The 22,002-nt window shown below is 44.8% G+C and overlaps 1 protein-coding gene across 1 annotated transcript; it reads right to left on the bottom strand.

The window, feature by feature from the left end:
- Positions 1-3,450: 3,450 nt before the first annotated feature.
- On the bottom strand, positions 3,451-16,500 carry LOC308127970 (protein NLRC3-like). Its single transcript, XM_080493633.1, has 11 exons — positions 16,365-16,500; positions 15,621-15,694; positions 14,263-14,382; positions 12,105-12,224; positions 10,530-10,631; positions 10,375-10,453; positions 9,855-10,062; positions 7,696-9,496; positions 7,442-7,615; positions 5,629-5,796; positions 3,451-5,364 (listed from the first exon to the last, which is right to left on the bottom strand). The coding sequence occupies exons 2-11, from the start codon at positions 15,662-15,664 to the stop codon at positions 5,112-5,114; spliced, it is 3,069 nt and encodes a 1,022-aa protein (XP_080349759.1). The 5' UTR covers positions 15,665-15,694; positions 16,365-16,500; the 3' UTR covers positions 3,451-5,111.
- Positions 16,501-22,002: the final 5,502 nt, after the last annotated feature.

Here is a 22,002-nt window from a genome sequence, read left to right as displayed (position 1 = left end):
TTCTCCTCCTCCTCCTCCTCCTTCTCCTCCCCCTCCTCCTCCTCCTCCTCCAGTGCTATAAGAACCTTTAAATTCAGTGTCTGTAATGAAATTCTCTATATTTTTCGATCAGTTCCTGAAAATGAAGTCAGTTTAACTGAAACTTATTGTGAAAATCCCCTGAAATGTCAAAACAAAGTGTATAAATCCTTTAAAGCTCCTGGCTTGGTGGGACCAGATTGGACCTCTTGGTGGGTTCTGGTCCACGGGCCTTATGTCCTCTGCTGTTATTTGAAAGTCAAACTTAAGGACTGGTGACGTCACACTCCTCCTCCTCCTCCTCCTCCTCTTCTTCCTCCTCCTCCTCCTGCCGCTCCTCCTGCTCCTCCTCCTCCTCCTCCTCCTCCTGCTCCTCCTCCACCCTGTGCTGGAGGCTCCGCCCCTCTGCAGGGATCTTTGGGATCATTATGTTACATTACTGCATGGAAGTGAAGCCAGAGTGTTTTATGAAGTAATCATGGAACCTGATTGGAACTAACTTCACTTCCAGGTCTTGTATGGCGTTCTGACCGCAGGCTGAGGTCTGCATGAGGCAGCAGGGGGCGCTCCGTTATGAGACGCATCATTAATAGAACTTCTTTCTAATGAAGCCAGACTTTTGCTTCATCAGTAACGACTAAACAAACCACATACTACTGGAAAGGAAAGCTTGGATTTGGAGCCATAAAATGATCCTTTTAACAGCTTCATGTGAAAGAAAAGTAGAATCAGAGTGTTTCTGTAGGTTGTCATTGTCCCTCATCACGGTGTGTTAACAGTTAAATATGTGTCTGTGCACAGTGACGTGTCTGCTCAGTACAGGGTGGAGCTCTTACCGCTCCACACCTCACAGGTTCTACTGGAGTCACAAGAAGTTGGAGGAGCATGGAGCGGTGACGTCAGCGTGAACAGAGCCGCTCGGAGGGGCCTGGAGGCTACAATGACGTCATTCAGCCGCACGGAGCCGTACAGAGCTCGCCAACGCATCAAGAATAAAACAGGCTTCAAGAATCAGTGGCGCCACCTGCTGGAATCCTGTACTCACCGTGAGTACAATTCTTTTGAAGGTGTGGGAAAAAAAAAGTTAAAGCCTTGGGCTGCTGTTTCTAGAGCTACAGACACAGAACTAATTCATAGAGCTACACAGAAAAGAATCTCCCATGACATCAAAAATAAATGATTGTTAAAGGAGAACCGTTTCAAATAAAGACAAAGTGTCGCGTCATTCAAAGCACAAAACCTTTAAACTGGAGGAGGAGGCGGATTTGGTGTTCAAAACTTTGACGACTAATAAAAACAGAACCGCTCCACCACTGAAAATGATATTGGGGATTATTGAGGAAGAAAGTCTCCTCTGTCATTTAATAGGTTTCTGAAGTCCATAGATATTCGTGCTCAGAGTAGCTTGCCTTTGAAAATCGTATTTTAAAAGGCATATTGCAGACTTCCTGTCAGATTTAGGACATGGGTCCCAGCAGATGGTTTGTCAGACTTGATGAGACGAACAATTGAGTTTTGGTTTGATCTGTCTCCGACATTCCTACGGGCTGTGGTCGCTGTTTAAGTGTTTTTGGTGGCTGTTGTAGTGTTTGTAGGTGGCACTAGAGAGCACAACTTGGCTCTCTGGGGGTTAATTTGTACATTTTCTTATAATGTTATCCAGTGGTAATGAGCGTGCCAAATTTGGTGAGTCCTTAAACATGTTTAGGGGGTCAAATGTATTCTCCTTCAGAGGTTGATGGCCGTTTTTGGTAGAAAATCATATTTTGAAAGGCAAACTGCGGACTTCCTGTTGGATTTGGGTCAGGGGTAGCAGTACGTGATTATTAGGTCTCGATGAGACGAACAATTGAGTTTTGGTTTGATCTCTCTACGACATTCCTATGGGCCGTGGTGGCCATTTTGGTTTTTCTAGGTGGCGCTAGAGAGCTCATTTTGGCTCTCTGGGGGATGATACAGGGTTTTGTTTTACAAAAAACTAATAATAAGAAACAATACAATTACAACAGGGTCCTGGCCTCCAGGTCCAGGCCTCCTTTGGAGGTCCTGGTCTTTCTGCTCGGTCCCTCATAATGGTCACATCAGCTCAAACATCTGCAATTAAAAAAAGCTTCTACTGCCAGAGTGCAGAATACCTGCGGATGTTCCAGCCCTTGGTTTGGCATGCTGCTCTTGTTTTGGCCATCGAGGAAAACTAATTGAGGAGCCCCGGTGTTAAGGATTAAAAAAAAAGTGCAGCAATTTAAAGCGTATTTAAAAGATGTTAAAAAGTTAATAGGACTAAATTACAGCTCAGGGTTAAAACAATAAATTAAATAAGTTCAAAGTGATTAAAACTAGACCCCCCGATAGATATATTTTATTTTACTGTGTCTCAAATAGAGTTTAAAAGGCTCAAACAGAGTAGTACTTTTCAGGTGAAAGCAGTAGTGTGTTACTCTAAAAGGCCAGCAGAGGGCGCATGGCGATTGAAGGAGCCTAAAAGCTGCACAGAGGCAGCAGCATATTAAATCCTGCAGCCGAGCCAAACCCCAGCTCAAGTGGTCTGCCTCTTTGTTTCCTATTACAGGATGGAATCACACCCCTACATGACACACACTGGGTCAGGGGGGCAACAATGGCAGAGTGAGGGAGAGTTTGGAGCTCCAGCTGGGAGATCAGTGACTCTTCATCCAGGAGAGATCAGCCTGCTTTGAAAGCTGAAGCTCAACATGGAGCGTGTCAGAGGTTGACGGAGAATTCTCCACTGCAGCACCTTGCTTCTTCTACCAAGCTTTGAAATGTGGAGCTCCACACGGCTCTGCCACAGTCATAGGACTAAAGCCCAGAGAAGAAGTCTCAGTTTCTCATGGAGATCCTCAGTGTGGATCATCTCATATCAGCCTGATGTCTGACCTTTAGTGTCAACACAACTTTCACTGCACACAAACTCAAACATGGAGTCTGACCTCAGAGTCTCCAGACTACAGAGTGGACTCTCCAGAAAACCACACAGCTGCTCAACTCCTGAATCCTGCAGCTCGTTCACACTCAGGTCCAGATGTTTCAGATGTTTCAGGAGGGAGGGGTTGGACTTCAGAGCTGAGGCCAGAGAAGAACAGCTGATCTCTGACAAACTGCAGTAAAACAACCTGAATAAAGAGAGAAAGAAGTGAGATTAGAGGACAAAGTTTGATGTTGAAGTCATTGAGACTGAAGAAGGTTCAGACTGGAAGAGTTTAGAAATGTAAAGTCCAAACAGCTGAAGCCACCAGGAGGAGAAGAGTCTCATCAACATGCTGATCACTAACATGCTGCAGAGCTCAGTCCATCTCTGTCCTCCAACATCTGGATCACAACACACACACACAAACACACACACACACACACACACACACACACACACACACACACACACACACACACATTGTGTTTTTAGTCTTCCTAAATGTTTTAAACTCTAAAAGTTTTTCTTTAATCTTGTTCAAGTGTGAATATTTCATTCCAAACTCTTCTATACTGAACTCCAAACCCTTCATCATTTGTTTCCTGAATATTTGATAACTTTGGTGTAAATCTGAGTGTAGCTGTTGGTAAAATAAAGGGTTAAACATAGAAATATACAACATAGAACCTAGATCAATGTGTGAATCTGCCTGGTGACGTTTTCATGTGTTCTGTTATTTTCATTGGTTCCTGTTGCTGTCTGTTGTTGTGATTGGTTAGACTGAAGAAAAGGGGGCGGGGCTAATGCTGTGCACCTGCAGACCACAGAGACATAGTCTGAGTATTAACAGTGAAACAATAGATCAGTTCTATTGTAGATGGACTTTATCACCCTGGAAGTCAGAGCAAGAGGCAGAAGAGCTGATTTGGACTTTTGATAAGTTTCACTGGAAGATTGTTGAATTAGGAGACGAAAGGACGTCTGAAGTCTCTGGTAGCACGAGAAGGACGCATGCTGAGGGAGGACTGCACCTGAACGTCTCACCTGGACCTCATTTATTCTTCTTTTCTCCTTTTGACATCCTGAGGATTTATGTTTTCTCTTCAGGACCTCCACACTAACCTGTGTGTGTGTCTGTGTGTGTGTGTGTGTGTGTGTGTGTGTGTGTGTGTGTGTGTGTGTGTGTGTGTGTGTGTGTGTGTGTGGACCATTGACTGTAAGTAATGTAAATTGAAGTGATTGTTGTTGCCTTGTGGAGAAAAGGTGGAGGTTAGTAGAAAGGTCAAATGTTTCAGGTTTGAGTTTTTCATTATTTGAGGTGTTTGTTTGGTTGTTTAGTTTGGTATAAAGTTCTTTCTAAAAATAGTTGTTGAACTCCATAGTTCATTTAAAAAAGCCTTTAATTTGTAGTGTGTGTTTTACTCTTAATAAATATGTGTTTGCTCTATAAACAAAAACCAATTTGTCTGGGTCTGGTCCTTTAAGTAACTGTGTGAATATTTCTCATGGGTTTATAATAAGAAGGCTCATTTGAGTGTCGCCCCCTACTGGTAAACCTTGGTGGTCTCTACCTGCTAAGGAAGCCGACCACCCCAGCCTTTAAGTCAAAGCTCCTCTAATTCAATTCAGAGCAATAATACTTTAGAGAGCTGGGCTGCTCCAGGAGCTGAAATGAGCAGCTGATCATATTTAGAAGAGACTGATCAGACTGATCCTTGTTGTCCAGCTCTTCTTCTTAAGAAGGTTGGAGCCCCGAGGAAGTGAAAGAAGAAGGAGCTTCTTATTGTCACTGATGTGATCTTTGTTCTTTTGGAGCTGAATTGATGTGACAGCAAACAGAAGCAGTGTCCAGTGGGAGGACAAGTCAACAGCCAAGGTTACTGGACATCAAGCCAACAAGTCCAGAGTTTGAGAGTGAGGGAGAGTTTGGAGCTCCAGCTGGGAGATCAGTGACTCTTCATCCAGGAGAGATCAGCCTGCTTTGAAAGCTGAAGCTCAACATGGAGCGTGTCAGAGGTTGATGGAGAATTCTCCACTGCAGCACCTTGCTTCTTCTACCAAGCTTTGAAATGTGGAGCTCCACACTGCTCTGCCACAGTCACAGGACTAAAGCCCAGAGAAGAAGTCTCAGTTTCTCATGGAGATCCTCAGTGTGGATCATCTCATATCAGCCTGATGTCTGACCTTTAGTGTCAACACAACTTTCACTGCACACAAACTCAAACATGGAGTCTGACCCCAGAGTCTCCAGACTACAGAGTGGACTCTCCAGAAAACCACACAGCTGCTCAACTCCTGAATCCTGCAGCTCGTTGTCACTCAGGTCCAGATGTTTCAGATGTTTCAGGAGGGAGGGGTTGGACTTCAGAGCTGAGGCCACAGAAGAACAGCTGATCTCTGACAACCAGCAGCCCTCCAACCTGAATAAAGAGAGAAAGAAGTGAGATTAGAGGACAAAGTTTGATGTTGAAGTCATTGAGACTGAAGAAGGTTCAGACTGGAAGAGTTTAGAAATGTAAAGTCCAAACAGCTGAAGCCACCAGGAGGAGAAGAGTCTCATCAACATGCTGATCACTAACATGCTGCAGAGCTCAGTCCATCTCTGTCCTCCAACATCTGGATCCTCCTAAACTCCTCCCAGTGGTTTGACTTCAACACATTCTAACTTCAGACAGTGAACTGACCTCAGAGTCTCCAGGTTACAGTTTGGACTCTCCAGTCCAGCACACAGAACCTTCACTGATGAATCCTTCAGCTGGTTCCTACTCAGGTCCAGATGTTTGAGATGGGAGGAGTCAGACTTCAGAGCCGAGGAGATCACTTCACAGTCGGAGAGTCGACATGAAGAAAGGCTGTAATGAGACACAGAGAGGACAGGACGTTGTTATGAGGACTTTGTTGGACCTCAGAGCTTCAGATCGTCTTCTCTGGGTTTGACTTTGGCTTCATGTGGACGTGAAGGAGAGGACATGGAGGTCCACATGTTTTGTTCATGTCTTCAGTTCCAGATGTTGAAGTGAAGCTGTGGAGTGGAGCTGGACGTCCTGCTACTTCTTTCTATTCATTACAGAGTGTTTGGTTGGAGAGACGGGGACAGTGGAGACAATCATTCTTCTGAGAGACACAATTCATTCATTCATTCATGATTTAGTTTGTGAGAACTGTGGGAGCAGAGACATTGTCCTGGAGTTTGTTCAATCTTCTTTGGTTCTAGTTTTGTACTTCACTTTGATTTGAGTCTTTTTGTCAGGAAATTGTCCAGTTTGGAAAGACAAAGGTTCCAGATGTGAGTCAGTAGTTTGGAGATAAACTCAATCACCCTCTTTACTCTTTTCATCTCCATTTAGCCTCAATCTGAAGATTTGGTTTTACTTTTGATAATAATTTCTATGATTTCTTCCTTACTAATGAAATGTCTCTGGGTCTTTCTCTTTACACTCTTTAATAGATTCCATGTGTCTTTAATAGGATTCTTCTTTTCTTACATCTCACCACATTTATTTTTGTAGATATGACAATTCTCACAGTAGTAGTTAAAGTATTTTTATATTTCACATATGTATTTGCCGCTAATTCTGCATTTCTTATTCTTCTGATTCCCAGTCACTTGTAATAAATGCGTTACTATTTCCAAACCAGTAATCAGATTAAAGTTACTTCTTATATTATGTCCATGCGCGTTACTATTGTAGCGTTACTATTGTAGCGTTACTATTGTAGAGTTTCTATTGTAGCATTACTATTGTAGCATTACTATTGTAGCGTTACTATTGTAGCCTTACTATTGTAGCATTACTATGGTGGCGTTACTATTGTAGCGCTACTATTGTAGCGTTACTATTGTAGCATTACTATTGTAGAATTACTATTGTAGCATTACTATTGTGGCATTCCTAAGATTATATTCATTTAAAATGAGAAGAAGAAAACTACACAGATTCTGTGTGAGGGTCAGAAAGTAAAGACAGTGGTTCATGAAGCTTCATCTGGCCATCACTAGAATAAACTATTCTATTCTATTTTGTCCCGTCGCTGTGCTTCACTCCACTGATTTGACTGGTTGCTTCATAAGAAGTACTGGTCACTGTGAGGCTCTTGCCTCTGCTCTCTCATCCTCCTCTCTTTCCTTGGTGGATCCTCAGCCTCCTAAGTGATGATATTTTCATCCAGCCACAGGAGCACACCTGAAGTGAGTGTCCTGCTGCTGCTGTGCTTGTCTCATGTGTGGTGTTCTTGCTCGTAGTCGTGTCGGTGTCAGAGTCTGAGGCAGAACTCTGTGACATGGAGCATCACAAACACAGTGAGTGGAGGAAGTAAAGCTGCTGCTCTCCACCTGAACTTACACTGGAAACTTTACTTTGTAGTTTTACTTCCTGATTAATAGAGGAGAAAATATCCAGAGGCTGCAGTGTTCTACTGCGATGTTTTACTGATGTTCTAGAGATGTGAGCAGGAGAACAGAGAGTGGTGGATATTAATGATCAATAATGTCAGAACCTGAGAGCTTCCAGTTTACAGTGAGGACTCTCCAGTCCAGCTGACAGCCGCTTCACTCCTGAATCCTGCAGGTTGTTGTAACTCAGGTCCAGATGTGTCAGACTGGAGGACTGAGAGCTGAGGACTGAGGACAGAGCTCCACAGCTTCTCTCTGACAGACGACAGCCGCTCAACCTGAAGAAGAACCAACAATGAAAACCAGTTCAATGTTTGTCATGGACTCAGTTCTACATATTTGTTCATGACCCACATACACAGCTTTGTTGGAGGCTTTGACCACTGGCAGCAGCTTCAGAAGAGCCTCCTCTGAAGCAGAGTATTTCTTCAGGTCAAACTCCTTCAGATCTTCTTCTGATGACAGAAAGATGAAGACCAGAGCTGACCACTGAGCAGGAGACAGTCTACCAGTGGAGAGACGTCCTGATCTCAGGGACTGTTGGATCTCCTCCACCAGAGAACCATCGTTCAGTTCATTCAGACAGTGGAACAGATTGATGCTTCTCTCTGCAGACAGATTCTCACTCAGCTTCTCCTTGATGTACTGGACTGTTTCCTGATTGATCTGTGAGCTACTTCCTGTCTGTGTCAGCAGACCTCGGAGTAGACTCTGATTGGTCTGCAGTGAAAGACCCAGGAGGAAGCGGAGGAACAAGTCCAGGTGTCCATTTGGACTCTTCAAGGCCTCGTCCACTGCTCTCTGATGGAGATGGTGGAGATTGTTCTTCATCAGGACTGTTGACCTCCGGGAGGTTTGTTGTTGTTCATCCAGGAGGTTGATTCCAGAGTTGATGAAGGTCTGATGGACATGAAGAGCAGCCAGAAACTCCTGAAGGCTCAGATGGATGAAGCAGAAGACCTTGTTCTGGTACAGACCTTGCTCCTCTTTAAAGACCTGTGTGAACATTCCAGAGTACAGTGAGGCTGCTCTGAGATCCAGGCCACACTCTGTCAGGTCGGAGTCATAGAAGATCAGATTTCCTTTCTGCAGCTCATCAAAAGCCAGTTTTCCCAGAGACTCCACCATCTCCCTGCTCTCTGGACTCCAGTGTGGATCTGTGGCAGCTCCTCCATCATACTTGACCTTCTTGACTTTGGCCTGGACCACCAGGTGGTGGATGTACATCTGAGTCATGGTCTTGGGCAGCTCTCCTCCCTCTCTGCTCTTCAACACCTCCTCCAGAACTGTAGCAGTGATCCAGCAGAAGACTGGGATGTGGCACATGATGTGGAGGCTTCGTGAGGTCTTGATGTGGGAGATGATCCTGCTGGCCTGCTGCTCCTCTCTGAACCTCCTCCTGAAGTACTCCTCCTTCTGTGGGTCAGTGAACCCTCGGACCTCCGTCACCATGCCCACACAGTCAGGAGGGATGTGATTGGCTGCTGCAGGTCGTGTGGTGATCCAGAGGCGAGCAGAGGGAAGCAGGTTCCCCCTGATGAGGTTTGTCAGCAGCACATCCACTGAGGTGGACTCTGTAACATCAGTCAGGATCTCAGGGTGCTGGAAGTCCAGAGGGAGTCGACACTCATCCAGACCGTCAAAGATGAAGACCACCTGGAGGTCTTCAAAGCTGCAGAGTCCTGCTTCTTTGGTTGGAGTGAAGAAGTGATGAACAAGTCCCACCAAGCTGAACTTCTTCTCCTTCAGCACATTCAGCTCTCTGAAGGTGAATGGAAATGTGAAGTGGACGTCCTGGTTGCTTTGGTCTTCAGCCCAGTCCAGCGTGAACTTCTGTGTCAGGACTGTTTTCCCAATGCCAGCCACTCCCTTTGTCAGCACTGTTCTGATTGGTGGAGAGCTTCCAGGTGAGGCTTTAAAGAGGTCTCCTGGTCTGATGCTGCTTTCTGCTCTGGCTGCTCTCCTGGATGCTGTTTCAATCTGTCTGACCTCATGTTCCTCATTGACCTCTGCAGTCCCTCCCTCTGTGATGTGGAGCTCTGTGTAGATCTGCTTCAGGAGGGTGGACTCTCCTGCTTTAGAGAGCCCCTCAAACACAACCTGGAACCTCTCCTTCAGGGCACATTTCACCTTCTGTTGGCAGACTCCAGCAGAAGTTCCTGAAAAGAAGAAAGCAGGAATGAGTTGAGTGTGTTTGACATTGAATGTGAAGATGACAGTGTGTTAGTGGAGATGTTTCTCCTCCATCAGCTCCATCCAGCTCCTCAGTGGAGACCAAACAGCCTCTGATCTGATGCAGATGTTTGCATCACATGAGCAGCAGAGTTCAGGAACTCTCTTTGTGTCTCCTCTTCTCTGCTGCTTGTTTTGGACTTTCTGCCTGTTTCACACTTTCTGTGTCTGACCTGGAAATGACCTGTGTTCTCTGGATGGACTCTGTTTCTGACTGCTTTCTGCTCCAGCTGAGAACATTTCAGCTTCATCTCCATCCTGTGAAACGAGATCAAATCCTCTTACTGCTCCTCAGACGCTCAGCCAGCTCCTCCTGCTTCATCCTCCTCAGGAAGTCCAGGGTGATCCTCAGAAATGACTCTCTGCTGCTCCTCTGCTCTTCATCCTCATCCTCCCTCTCACTCTCTGAGCATGCTGGGTAATCTGGACTCAGGAGCTTCTTCATCTTCTTCAGCTCCTTCTTCATGAAAGTCACCATGTTGTCCTCCAGCAGCTGGAACAGAGAAACATCTGGAGTTGACTTTGAGCTGAAACTGAAGCCAGATTGAGTTGTGAGTGTAAATCCAGTGCAGAGAGCAGGATGGACAACATGTGAAGCCAAATCACACTTCATGTGGGATCTCCAGCAGAAGCAGCTTCAAGCATCAGTGAAGACTGGAAGCTGGATGAAGGTTGGACTGTTTCACTTTGGACCTGAATGGATCTAATAAGCTGAGTGTCTGTTTCATGTTTCAGCTGGAAGTCACAGCAGCTTCTTCTGTCTCATGATGTGACAGTAAAGTGTTGAATGGAGACGTGTTCTCACCATAAATGTGGAGTCCAGATGTCTTTGATGCTGAGGGGCGGAGCCACCAGGGAGAAGCTGGGAGCTCTGCTGGCTCACGCTGCAGAAACATGTTGACTTTGTTAAAGCTGCTGTGTGGTGTGATGAGGAATCCTGAGACAAACACTGATTCTCACCCCTCATCACCACTTCCTGCTCCACATTTAAAGGTTAAGAGTTCCTCCTTAGAGCAGTCACTCTTCACGGACACACAGCTGGATGGAAACCCAGAGTCCGAGCTAAAAACAAACACAACATCAGGAACAGACTGACTGGAACAATGGAAGATACATGGAAGAACTGAGACTTTGATTCTCTAAGTCAGACTTTGTGAAAATACTGTGAGGATATTTAATAGTTATAAACTGTAGTTCCACATTTAAAGTCACTCGACCAGAAAAACAATCTTCAAAATGTACTTCCCATAAAACATCTCCCTTCTGCTGAGAGAATAAACCAAAACACCAAAACAAGACCATCAACACTCATTTGGACTCATTTCCAAACTGCAGTTTCCCAAATCGATCCCACCAAAGTTGATGTTTACAAACAAAACATCAAACTGTGTTGATGTTTCCTAACTGACATCATCTTGGGAAATCTGCCACAATGGTTTCTGGGATATCAAAGATGGCGTCGCAGAAGCTGAAGCAAAATGATCAAGATTGGACCGATTCAGCCCAAAATAAAAGACTGGACTTTCTCAGAGAAAGAGGATTAGAACCTCCAGAATATTCTTAAATGTTGTGAAACTGATCATTAATCAGCAAGAGGTCAACACACTGGTATGTTCCTTTAAATTTAAATGCTGGAATGATGTGTTTGTGTGAGTGTCATGACGAATTCCATTCAGAAAGGTCTTAATGTATCAGAGATGAATATCAACAACTGAAACTGGATCCTACATTTTTCACGTTTCCCAAATGGATTCTGGTCGAATAACTTTAAAGTGAAAAATCATTCAGTTCAAATCTTTTACATCCCCCCCATCCCCCTCTCCTCTGGTGTTCCCCAGGGCTCTGCACTTGGTCCCACCTTCTTCATTGTCCATCTCCTCCACTTGCCCTTGTTTCTCATAAATACATCATGAAGTTTCTTTGCGATGCAGACGACACTCAGCTCTACGTCTCCACCAAACCAACTTCACCCTCCCACCCACCTCCATCAGTGACTATCTACAGGACATCAAGTCCTGGTTCTTCTTCTAATTGATCAAACTCAGCAGTGATAAAGAAGTTCTTCTCATATGATTCAGGTCCATTAAAGTTCCTAGTTTGTCCTCCATCATGGACAGCTCCTCTGGTTCCCCTCCAGTCAGGGTGAGGAGTCTGGGTGTCTTCCTCGACAGCACTCTGTTATTTCCAACCCACATCAATAGAATGACTGAGTCAGCATATTTCCACCCTGGTAACCTCAAGCACTGTTGCTCCTCCCTCTCACCCAGCAGCATCTCCACACTGCTCCACACCCTGGTCACCTCCATCTGTTTCCTTCTCTCTGGTCTCCCTCTCAAATCCTCCAGAAACTCCACCTGCTGTCAAGTTCTTCTGTATGAATAATCATCAGAACACCTTCCATCCTTCACATGACACTGCTTCTCCAGAAGTCCAGTTTGGACTCTTGTACTGAAATACTGGAAGTGAATCTTAGAGTGAGCACAACTTCTCTCACTCTGGTTTTGAGGAAATAAAAGAAAAGAAAGAGTTTCTTACTTTGTGTCTGAAGGTCCAGGTTCAGCTCTGAAGTGTGGTGGATGATCTTTGGACCGGTCACTCTTCATAGACAAGCTGCTGGATACTGAAGACCCTGCTGTGTGTCTGAGCTTCTCACGTCTGCGCGCGCGCGCACACACACACACACACACACACACACACACACACACACACACACACACACACACACACACACACACACACACACACACACACACACACACACACACACACACACACACACACACACACACACACACACACACACACACACACACACACACACACACACACACACACACACACACACACACACACACACACACACACACACACAGTCAAAATGTTGTATTAGATCAACAGATCACACTTGGTTCTTCTCATTTCATTTCCTGTTTTCAACAAAAGAACTTTAATGTTATTTTCTTCTGGAAAAGTTTTCAGGAATTGATCAGTAAAAATATGTTTGATGAAAGAACTTCAATAACCTTCATGTCATTTCCAATCTGCCTTTTGTTTCAAAGTTCCTGGAAAAGTAGTAGCATCTGATCTGGACTCTGACTTTTCCCACAATAATCAGTATGAACAGTTCCAGTCTGGTTTCCCTCAATGAAGCTCAGAAACAGAAACTCTCATCAGAATCACCATCAACCACCTGACTGCAGCTGACTCTGGACTTTTACCCTCCTCTTCCTCCTCTTCCGCCTCTTCCTCCTCCTCCTCCTCCTCAGACTGACATCCATCAGACTGTCCATCACATCACTGGATTGGTTCCATTCAATTCCATTTGATTCAATTCATAGAGAACCACAATAATCTCAAGCTACTTCTACAGAGAAAAAACACAACTGTTCCACCACAGCAAGTAAAAACAACAGTACAAAGAAAAAACATTTAAAAGGAAGAAAAGTGTAGAACCAGACTCAGTGGGGGAGACTTTCTGTAGAACCAGACCCAGATGAGGAGACTTTCTGTAGAACCAGACCCAGAGGAGGAGACTTTCTGTAGAACCAGACCCAGAGGAGGAGACTTTCTGTAGAACCAGACTCAGAGGAGGAGACCTTCTGGAGAACCAGATTCAGAGGAAGAGACTTTCTGTCGAACCAGACTCAGAGGAGGAGACCTGCAGAACCAGTCTCAGAGGAGGAAACCTTCTGCAGAACCAGACTCAGAGGAGACTTTCTGTAGAACCAGACTCAGAGGAGGAGACTTTCTGTCGAACCAGACTCAGAGGAAGAAACCTGCAGAACCAGTCTCAGAAGAGGAAACTTTCTATAGAACCAGACTCAGAGGAGACTTTCTTTTCTTCTGGTTGAAGGTTCAAAGACAGAAAGTGATGAAGTGAGAGGACAGGGACAAAGGGTAACAAGCAACATACAGATTTGTCTTTAGTTGCATTGAGTTCATTCAGTTCAAATCTTTTCCATCCCCCCCATCCCCCTCTCCTCTGGTGTTCACCAGGGCTCTGTACTTGGTCCCACCTTCTTCATTGTCCATCTCCTCCACTTGTCCATATTTCTCATAAATACATTATGAAGTTTCTTTGCTATGCAGACGACACTCAGCTCTACGTCTCCACCAAACCAACTCCACCCTCCCACCCACCTCCATCAGTGACTATCTACAGGACATCAAGTCCTGGTTCTTCTTCTAATTGATCAAACTCAGCAGTGATAAAGAAGTTCTCCTCATATGATTCAGGTCCATTAAAGGTCCGAGTTTGTCCTCCATCATGGACAGCTCCTCTGGTTCCCCTCCAGTCAGGGTGAGGAGTCTGGGTGTCTTCCTCGACAGCCCTCTGTTATTTCCAACCCACATCAATAGAATGACTGAGTCAGCATATTTCCACCCTGGTAACATCAAGCACTGTTGCTCCTCCCTCTCACCCAGCAGCATCTCCACACTGCTCCACACCCTGGTCACCTCCATCTGTCTCCTTCTCTCTGCTCTCCCTCTCAAATCCTCCAGAAACTCCATCTGCTGTCAAATTCTTCTGTATGAATCATCATCAGAACACCTTCCATCCTTCACATGACACTGCTTCTCCAGAAGTCCAGTTTGGACTCTTGTACTAAAATACTGGAAGTGAATCTTAGAGTGAGCACAACTTCTCTCACTCTGGTTTAGAGGAAATAAAAGAAAATAAAGAGTTTCTTACTTTGTGTCTGAAGGTCCAGGTTCAGCACTGAAGTGTGGTGGATGATCAATGGACCGGTCACTCTTCATAGACAAGCTGCTGGATACTGAAGACCCTGCTGTGTGTCTGAGCTTCTCATCTCTGTACACACACACACACACACACACACACACACACACACACACACACACACACACACACACACACACACACACACACACACACACACACACACACACACACACACACACACACACACACACACACACACACACACACACTTTGATGACTGTGTGATGAGGAGTCAAACATTTCAACCACCGATGATCCCGTCACTTTCTAATTCATTCCCAGCCCGTCACCTGACACTGTCCCCAAACATCACAAAACACCATCCCCTTACTCTCTTCTGATGTGAGGAGGACCACCAGCCAAAACTACCCAGGAGGTGATTCTAGAATAAAGAGGTAGAATCTTCCTGAAAGACCCAGTCAGTCACCAGATCTCAATCCAATAGAACCTGAATTTCTCCTCTTACAGATTAAACTTGGATTAGAAAGGCCCACAAAGCAACATCAAGTGAGCGGCTCTGCGGTGAAGCCTGGAAGAGCATTAAAATAGAGGAAACCCAGCGAGCGCCTGCTGACGTCATGAGTTCACAACTTCAGCCAGTCATTGCCTGCAAAGGCTTTTCAACAAGTGTGAGAGATGAAGGATTGATTCTCTCTTATTTCATTGGTTCAGTGACTTTTGAGCCTCTGACATGAAGGGATTGTGTTCAGATCCTTTAGTTCCTCACATTGTTATGGGATGTTTTAGTTGAAGCCACTGAATTAAAGCTGAAGTCTGGAGGGTTTCATTTCTATTTCCTGTGGTAATATACAGAACAAAATGAGACAAACTTTGTCTCTGGACAAATCTTTGTGGACCAAACTGTAAGTTAGTGATGTGGGACGTTTGGACTTCAGTGTCATGTGGAGACGTCCACTTCCTTTAAACTCCCTGTTGGAAAGGTGACACTGCTCTGACCTTGGATCAGGTTAAGAGGAGTTAGAAACTTTGACCTGAAAGACAACACATGATCTTCTAGTCTTTGTCCTTTCCACTGCTGGTCCTTGTGTCTTTCATGATCACATTGGGACTGATCATTGGGACGGTGGAATGTCTCTGCACCTCATGTCCTTTACTGCAGCTCTTTTTCTGCTGCCTGTTGAAATCACTTCAGCTCACTTTGGATGACTTGAAATCACTGAGCCTTGAGACGTGTCAATACAGCAGAGCCACTTTTACTACATTTCATCTTTCTATGGAGTTTACATTTAGTGTCCATTCTTCTGTTTGCTGTTTGACTGAATGCAGGAGGGGGGGACATCTCTTACCTGTCCACACACTCTGGTGGGTCTTCTTCATCCACGTCCCACATGTTGAGTCAGACAGAGAGAAACACACCAACCTGCTCAACACACACACACACACACACACACACACACACACACACACACACACACACACACACACACACACACACACACACACACACACACACACACACACACACACAGAGGAGATCATGTGGGTGGTGCAGCAGGAAACAGAAACCCACATCCTGGTAGTTCCAGTTACAGACGGTATCATTCAGTAGACTGAGATCAGAGAGCGACAGCCGAGACAAAACAGAGAAAGAAGAAAAACAAGAAGGATAAATAATGAACAAACAGAGGAAATAAGATGAGAGAAGAAAATACAGAAACATGGAAAATACAACAATCAATAGGATTAATGTCCACTGTGTGTGTGTGTGTGTGTGTGTGTGTGTGTGTGTGTGTGTGTGTGTGTGTGTGTCAAGGGTTGGTTTGAATATTTTAGACTAACACAAACATGAGCCAATCAGAGTGAAGGAGGGCTGAAGCCCCGCCCACTGCTGAATGTTTTCAGAGTTTCTCCATGGAGAAGAAAAGAAGTGAAGAAAGGAGTTAAATGGAGGATGAAATGTTTGTCCAACAGGTGAAGAAGAAGAAAGCAGCTGTCAGAGGTTTGTGATGGTGTGAATGAAAGAGAAAAAGAGAAGTTAGAAAGTCTTTTGCTCCGTTGTGGAAGCTTCTAAAGAGCTGACAGATTCTCACCTGAACTCTCTTCTCTTCTTCTTACAGACACTTTTCCATGTGTGAGGAAAATTGTGGGGAGAAGAAGCTGCTCTTCGTCCCTCTCAGTCCGTCTCAGTCCCTCTCAGTCCCTCTCAGTCCGTCTCAGTCCGTCTCTGATGTCTGACAACCTCAAAGTTCTCTGTCCTCCTCTCACACACCCACAAGTGTAAATGATTGATGGAGAAATCCTGAGTGTGGTTGTTGGAATAATTCTACGCAAAGTTATCACATTCACTGTACCAACAGTCTTTCTCATGAATTGCAGAAGTACTATGTGACTTATGTTTCTCCACTGTGACCTCGGAACAAGATAATAAAAGAGAGGAGATGCAGAGAGTTCTCAGAGCGGGTTGGAGATTGTAACTGAAACACTCTCTGTCCGTTCTCCTCACGAGTAAGACCAGAACTTGACTCGGTGCGTGTTCTTTCTTGCAGATTTAATAAATGTCCAGAGGTTGAACCTGACAGTGGTTCAGCAGGAAACATAAACACAGTAAAGAAAACATTCAGTTTGACTAACGACATTTCTAAACAAAACTGAACAAATGTAAACCTGAAAGAAAAGAACGATTCAGATCAAAGCAGTTGGACTATAAAGGAACCATGATCAAAGAAAACATCACAAAGCAAAAGGATCAGACTGAACATCGTCCAGGACATTCTGACACTACATCCATTATATGGAGTCACCATGTTGCTCCACCTGCATCCTGACACCATGTAGCTCCACCTGCATCCTGACACCATGTTGCTCCACCTCCATCCTGACACCATGTTGCTCCACCTGCATCCTAAAACCCTGTTGCTCCACCTCCATCCTGACACCATGTTGCTCCACCTCCATCCTGACACCATGTGGAACCACCTAAATCCTGACACCATGTTGCTCCACCTACATCTTGACACATGTTGCTCCACCTGCATCCTGACACCATGTTGCTCCACCTCCACCCTGACACCATGTAGCTTCACCCATATCCTGACACCATGTTGCTCCACCTCCATCCTGACACCATGTAGCTTCACCAACATCTTGACACCATGTTGCACAACCTACATCTTTTCATCATGTTGCTCCACCTACCTCATGAGGTCATGTCCCTCCACCTACATCGTGACACCATGTTGCTCAACCTACATTTTAAAACCATGTTGCTCCACCGACCAACATCATGACACCATGTTGCTCCATCTACCAACTGCCTGACACCATGTTTCTCCACCTACATCTTGACAGATGTTGCTCCACCTATCAACATCCTGACACCATCTTGCTCCACCTACATCCTGTCACCATATTGCTCCACCATCATCCAGCCACCATGTTGCTCCACCTACCAACATTTTGACACCAAATTGCTCCACCTACAAATATCTTGACATCATATTGCTTCACCTACCAAGATCCTGACACCTTTTTGCTCCACCTACTGTGGACACGGACACGGACACGGACACCCACACACACACACACACACACACACACACACACACACACACACACACACACACACACACACACACACACACACACACACACACACCCTTTACTTTACAGGACAAACCCATATCTGGAGGACATGTTTTATTACAGTTTTTACTGTTTCAGATTGTATTGTGTTGACCAGACTTATCTTTTATCTCATCTTGCTCTTTGACCTTTACATGTCGGCTCCTCACAATGTTCACATGTCTCCTTCTGTGATTGGCTGAAATATGCTTCCTAGACACATTTTTGATTCATGTTGATGACCGATTGTGGATTGTGTGTATAAATGTTCACTGGAGATATGTTGCCCCTTGAGACACACACACACACACACACACACACACACACACACACACACACACACACACTAGAAGAAGATGTCCCCATAACATATGCTGGACAGACAGACAGACACACACACACACACACACACACACACACACACACACACACACACACACACACACACACACACTAGAAGAAGATGTCCCCATAACATATGCTGGACAGACAGACAGACAAACACACACACACACACACACACACACACACACACACACACACACACACACACACACACACACACACACACACACACACACACACACAGACTAGAAGAAGACGTCCCCATAACGTGTGCTGGACAGACACACAGACACACTAGAAGAAGACGTCCCCATAACGTGTGCTGGACAGACACACAGACACACAGCGAGCAGCCACAGTGGAATCAGACAGACAGCGTGATGAAAGCTTTGTTAGGAGCTGACGGAGATTCTCACCTGCTGAACTCTTCACTTCTTCTCACAGACACTTGGAGAGAAGAAGCTGCTCTTCGTCCCTCGTCAGTCCTTCTGTCACTATTTGATCTGAGGACGCCGTCACACCCTCATAGCTCACAGTGTCAAAGTCCATGTTGTTCAGCTCGGACACGCCCTCATGACGTCACCGTCCATCTGAACTGAGCCAAGTTGATCTGGAGAGCAGCCTCCAGAGACAAGTCAATGATTGATGAGACGTCCTGGCTTGGCCGTCAGCAGCTTCATTTAGGGCCGTGATGAGAGCAGTGGATCCTCCAACAAGGGGAATTACAGGGAGTTTACAGAAATGGGAGCTAAATAGGACTCTGTCCCGCCACACAGCTCCAGTCATCAGCTGGCTTTTCTGCTTCGTCCCATTCAGTCCAAAAGACTTGATCTCTGCTGCTGCAGCCGCTGTTTGTGATGAGATCAAAGATCAATTCCAGCTGCTTCCTCTTGTGTGGTAGCTGGATGAAACCACAGATATATCTTGATGTGTCCAGCTCTCTGTCATTGTCCACTCTGTGGACGCTGCAGGAAACATCCAGGAGGGCTTGATTGGATTAGGATGTTTCAGTTTTTCACGTCTTCAATGAGAATATTATTACTTCATTCCATCAGTCCTCAGAGGAGCAGAGGACGTCCACACAATGACACCACTCTGAACCATCTTGAGCACATCTGGACATCTTCTGCCAGTCTGACCCTGTTTGAACCACTTCCTGTTCCGCTGATGGTTTCCAGCTCAGTTTGAGGCTCATCTTCTCTTGGCCAAGAAAGAAGAAAACATTTTGAATAAATCTATCAAACCAAACCATTGATACAAAGACAAGTGAAGATGTCTGAAAAGGAGGAAGCAGAAGCTGATTAAATCTTCTCCAGTCAATCTGTTTGTTTGTTGTTTCTTTATCCAGTCACACCCTCCTCTCCTCAGGAGCCCACAGTCAATGAAAGACAGTACAGGAGTGTGTGAGCCACGATGGAGACAACCAAACAATCCACAGAAGACCTGGACCACACTAAAAAGTCCCTGGACTTCCTGTCAGAGGAGGTTTCTGCTGTCAGCACCACAGAGGGTACTCCGTCTGATTGGGTGGAGCGACAGGTGGTCCAGGGGAATAGAGGTGGAGCAGAACACCCTGGAGGTCCGTCACCTGCTGCCCAGGAGGAGCAACAACCACAAAGCAGCCATCATCATGACGTTTGTCAAGACAAAACATCAAACTGAGCTCCTGAAACAAAGGAGGAAACTGAGAGGAGGGGACGTCTACATCAATGGACATTTGACCAAAAGGAAGGCGGACATCAGCAGGAAAGCCCGCTTCCTGAAGAAACAGGGGAGGATCCAGGCAATGTGGACCTCAGATCTTCATCAAGCTGAACGGGACACTGGAGGAGGAGAAGGTCCTGGTGATCCCAGACATGGAGGAGCTGGAGAGATTTAGCTGAGTACTGGACAAAAGGTCAAACTACAGGGACTCACCATGTTCTGAAGACACTCAATATGAGGACGGACTCATCATCAGCTGCTGACTGATCATCAGCTCCAATGACAGTCAACTCCAATCATCTAGAAGTGAAATCATTTCATTCCACTGAACACAAACATCAGGACATGGAGGACGATGTTGACGGACAATACCTTCTACTAGGACATCACTGACAACTGCTGCTCCGACTCTGAAGATCAATTCAAACAGACAATAAACTTTCTGTGATACATTTCAACAGCAGGAGCTTTGGAGTCAAACTTTAGTCCAACCAAACAGTATGGAGGACATTTCAAACAACCTTCAGTGTTTTTACCGTCTCTGAAACGTGGATCTGCACTGAGAAGGAAGCTGATTGGACCTGATGGACACGAGTTCAGCTACTTGAACAGAGAGAGGAGGACTGGTGGAGGAGGAGCTGTATATGTGGAGGTATTATTGGTGAAAAAGGTTTGTGTACTTGTAAAAGTGAATTTGTAGTTGTGTATCATAAGTTGTGTACCTGTAGAATTGTTGTGTGTACCTGTGGAATTGTTGTGTGTACCTGTGGAATTGTTTTGTGTACCTGTAGATTTGTTGTGTGTACCTGTAGAATTGTTTTGTCTACCTGTAGAATTGTTTTGTGTACATGTAGATTTGTTGTGTGTACCTGTAGAATTGGTGTGTGTACCTGTAGAATTGTTTTGTGTACATGTAGAATTGTTGTGTATCTGTAGAATTCTTTTCTCTCCACAAATACAACACCACACTTACAAAGTCACAACTTCTTCATTACAGGAGCACAAATCCTGTTTTACAAATCACAGATTAAAAAAACTGTCTTGCTGATATTTTTCTTCCAATTGTTGCAGTACATCTGGTGAAAAATATATTTGTGCTCCTGTATCGAGGTGAAGTTCTTCCACACGAGTCACAGATTGTTTTCTTCATCTACTAATCACACATGGCGGCTCTCAGCTGAGATATGTGGTGAAAAAGACCTGTGCGTTCAGTCAGTGGAGAAAAGGGGCGGTGCTTATCTGAGATTGACGGACTTCACAGCCAACCAGGAGAGAGGGTTTTGTCCCGTCTCATAGAGCCACATTAATAGATCACATATTCACAAACCTGATAGACAATAAAACTATAAGTGGATTATTGATTAACAATATCAACAATCATTTCCTGGTTCGTCTACAGAACTGAGAGTCTGTATGAAGTGAAGACAACACTGATAAAGCATAAGAATCGTTTTTATATACCTTCAAACTGTTTTATGATAAAAACTGTCCAATAAAGAAATACACTGAAATAAATAAGTATTAAGACACACCATGGATCACAAAGGAGTATAAAATACCTGTAAAAAAAAGAACACACTTTAAGTAGAATTCATTAAATATAGAAGTGAAACAGCAGAGAATAAATACTAAAAATATAATGAACTATTTCATGGATATCTAAACCAGAATACTATAGATACTATTAGATAAGAATACAAACAAGATGAAAAGCATTTGGAATAAATTAAATAATGTCATTAGAAACGGATCAAAACAAAGTAGTATTCCACACTTTTTTACTAATAATGAAAAGAACATTGATGATATGAATGATCATTAGCAATCCTGTTTCTGAAGCTTCCTGCCCTGATCAGAACACCCCTTAATACAACTACATGGAGCGGCAATATGTTGCTGGCAGGAAGCTGTGGTCTGTCAGGAGGACATTGTTTAGAGACACAGGACATTTCAGGAGCACCAGGAGACACAAACACACCACTGATATGCTTCCTGCCATGAATGTGGACATGAAGCTTGGAGAAGCTGAGGATTGAAACAAGGAGCTCAAACATACTG

This window comes from Lipophrys pholis (genome assembly GCF_963383615.2).
Source record: "Lipophrys pholis genome assembly, contig: SCAFFOLD_35, whole genome shotgun sequence".
NCBI lineage: Eukaryota > Metazoa > Chordata > Actinopteri > Blenniiformes > Blenniidae > Lipophrys > Lipophrys pholis.
The sequence above is the reverse complement of the archived record's forward strand: the minus strand, read 5'-3'. Positions and strand labels throughout refer to the sequence as shown.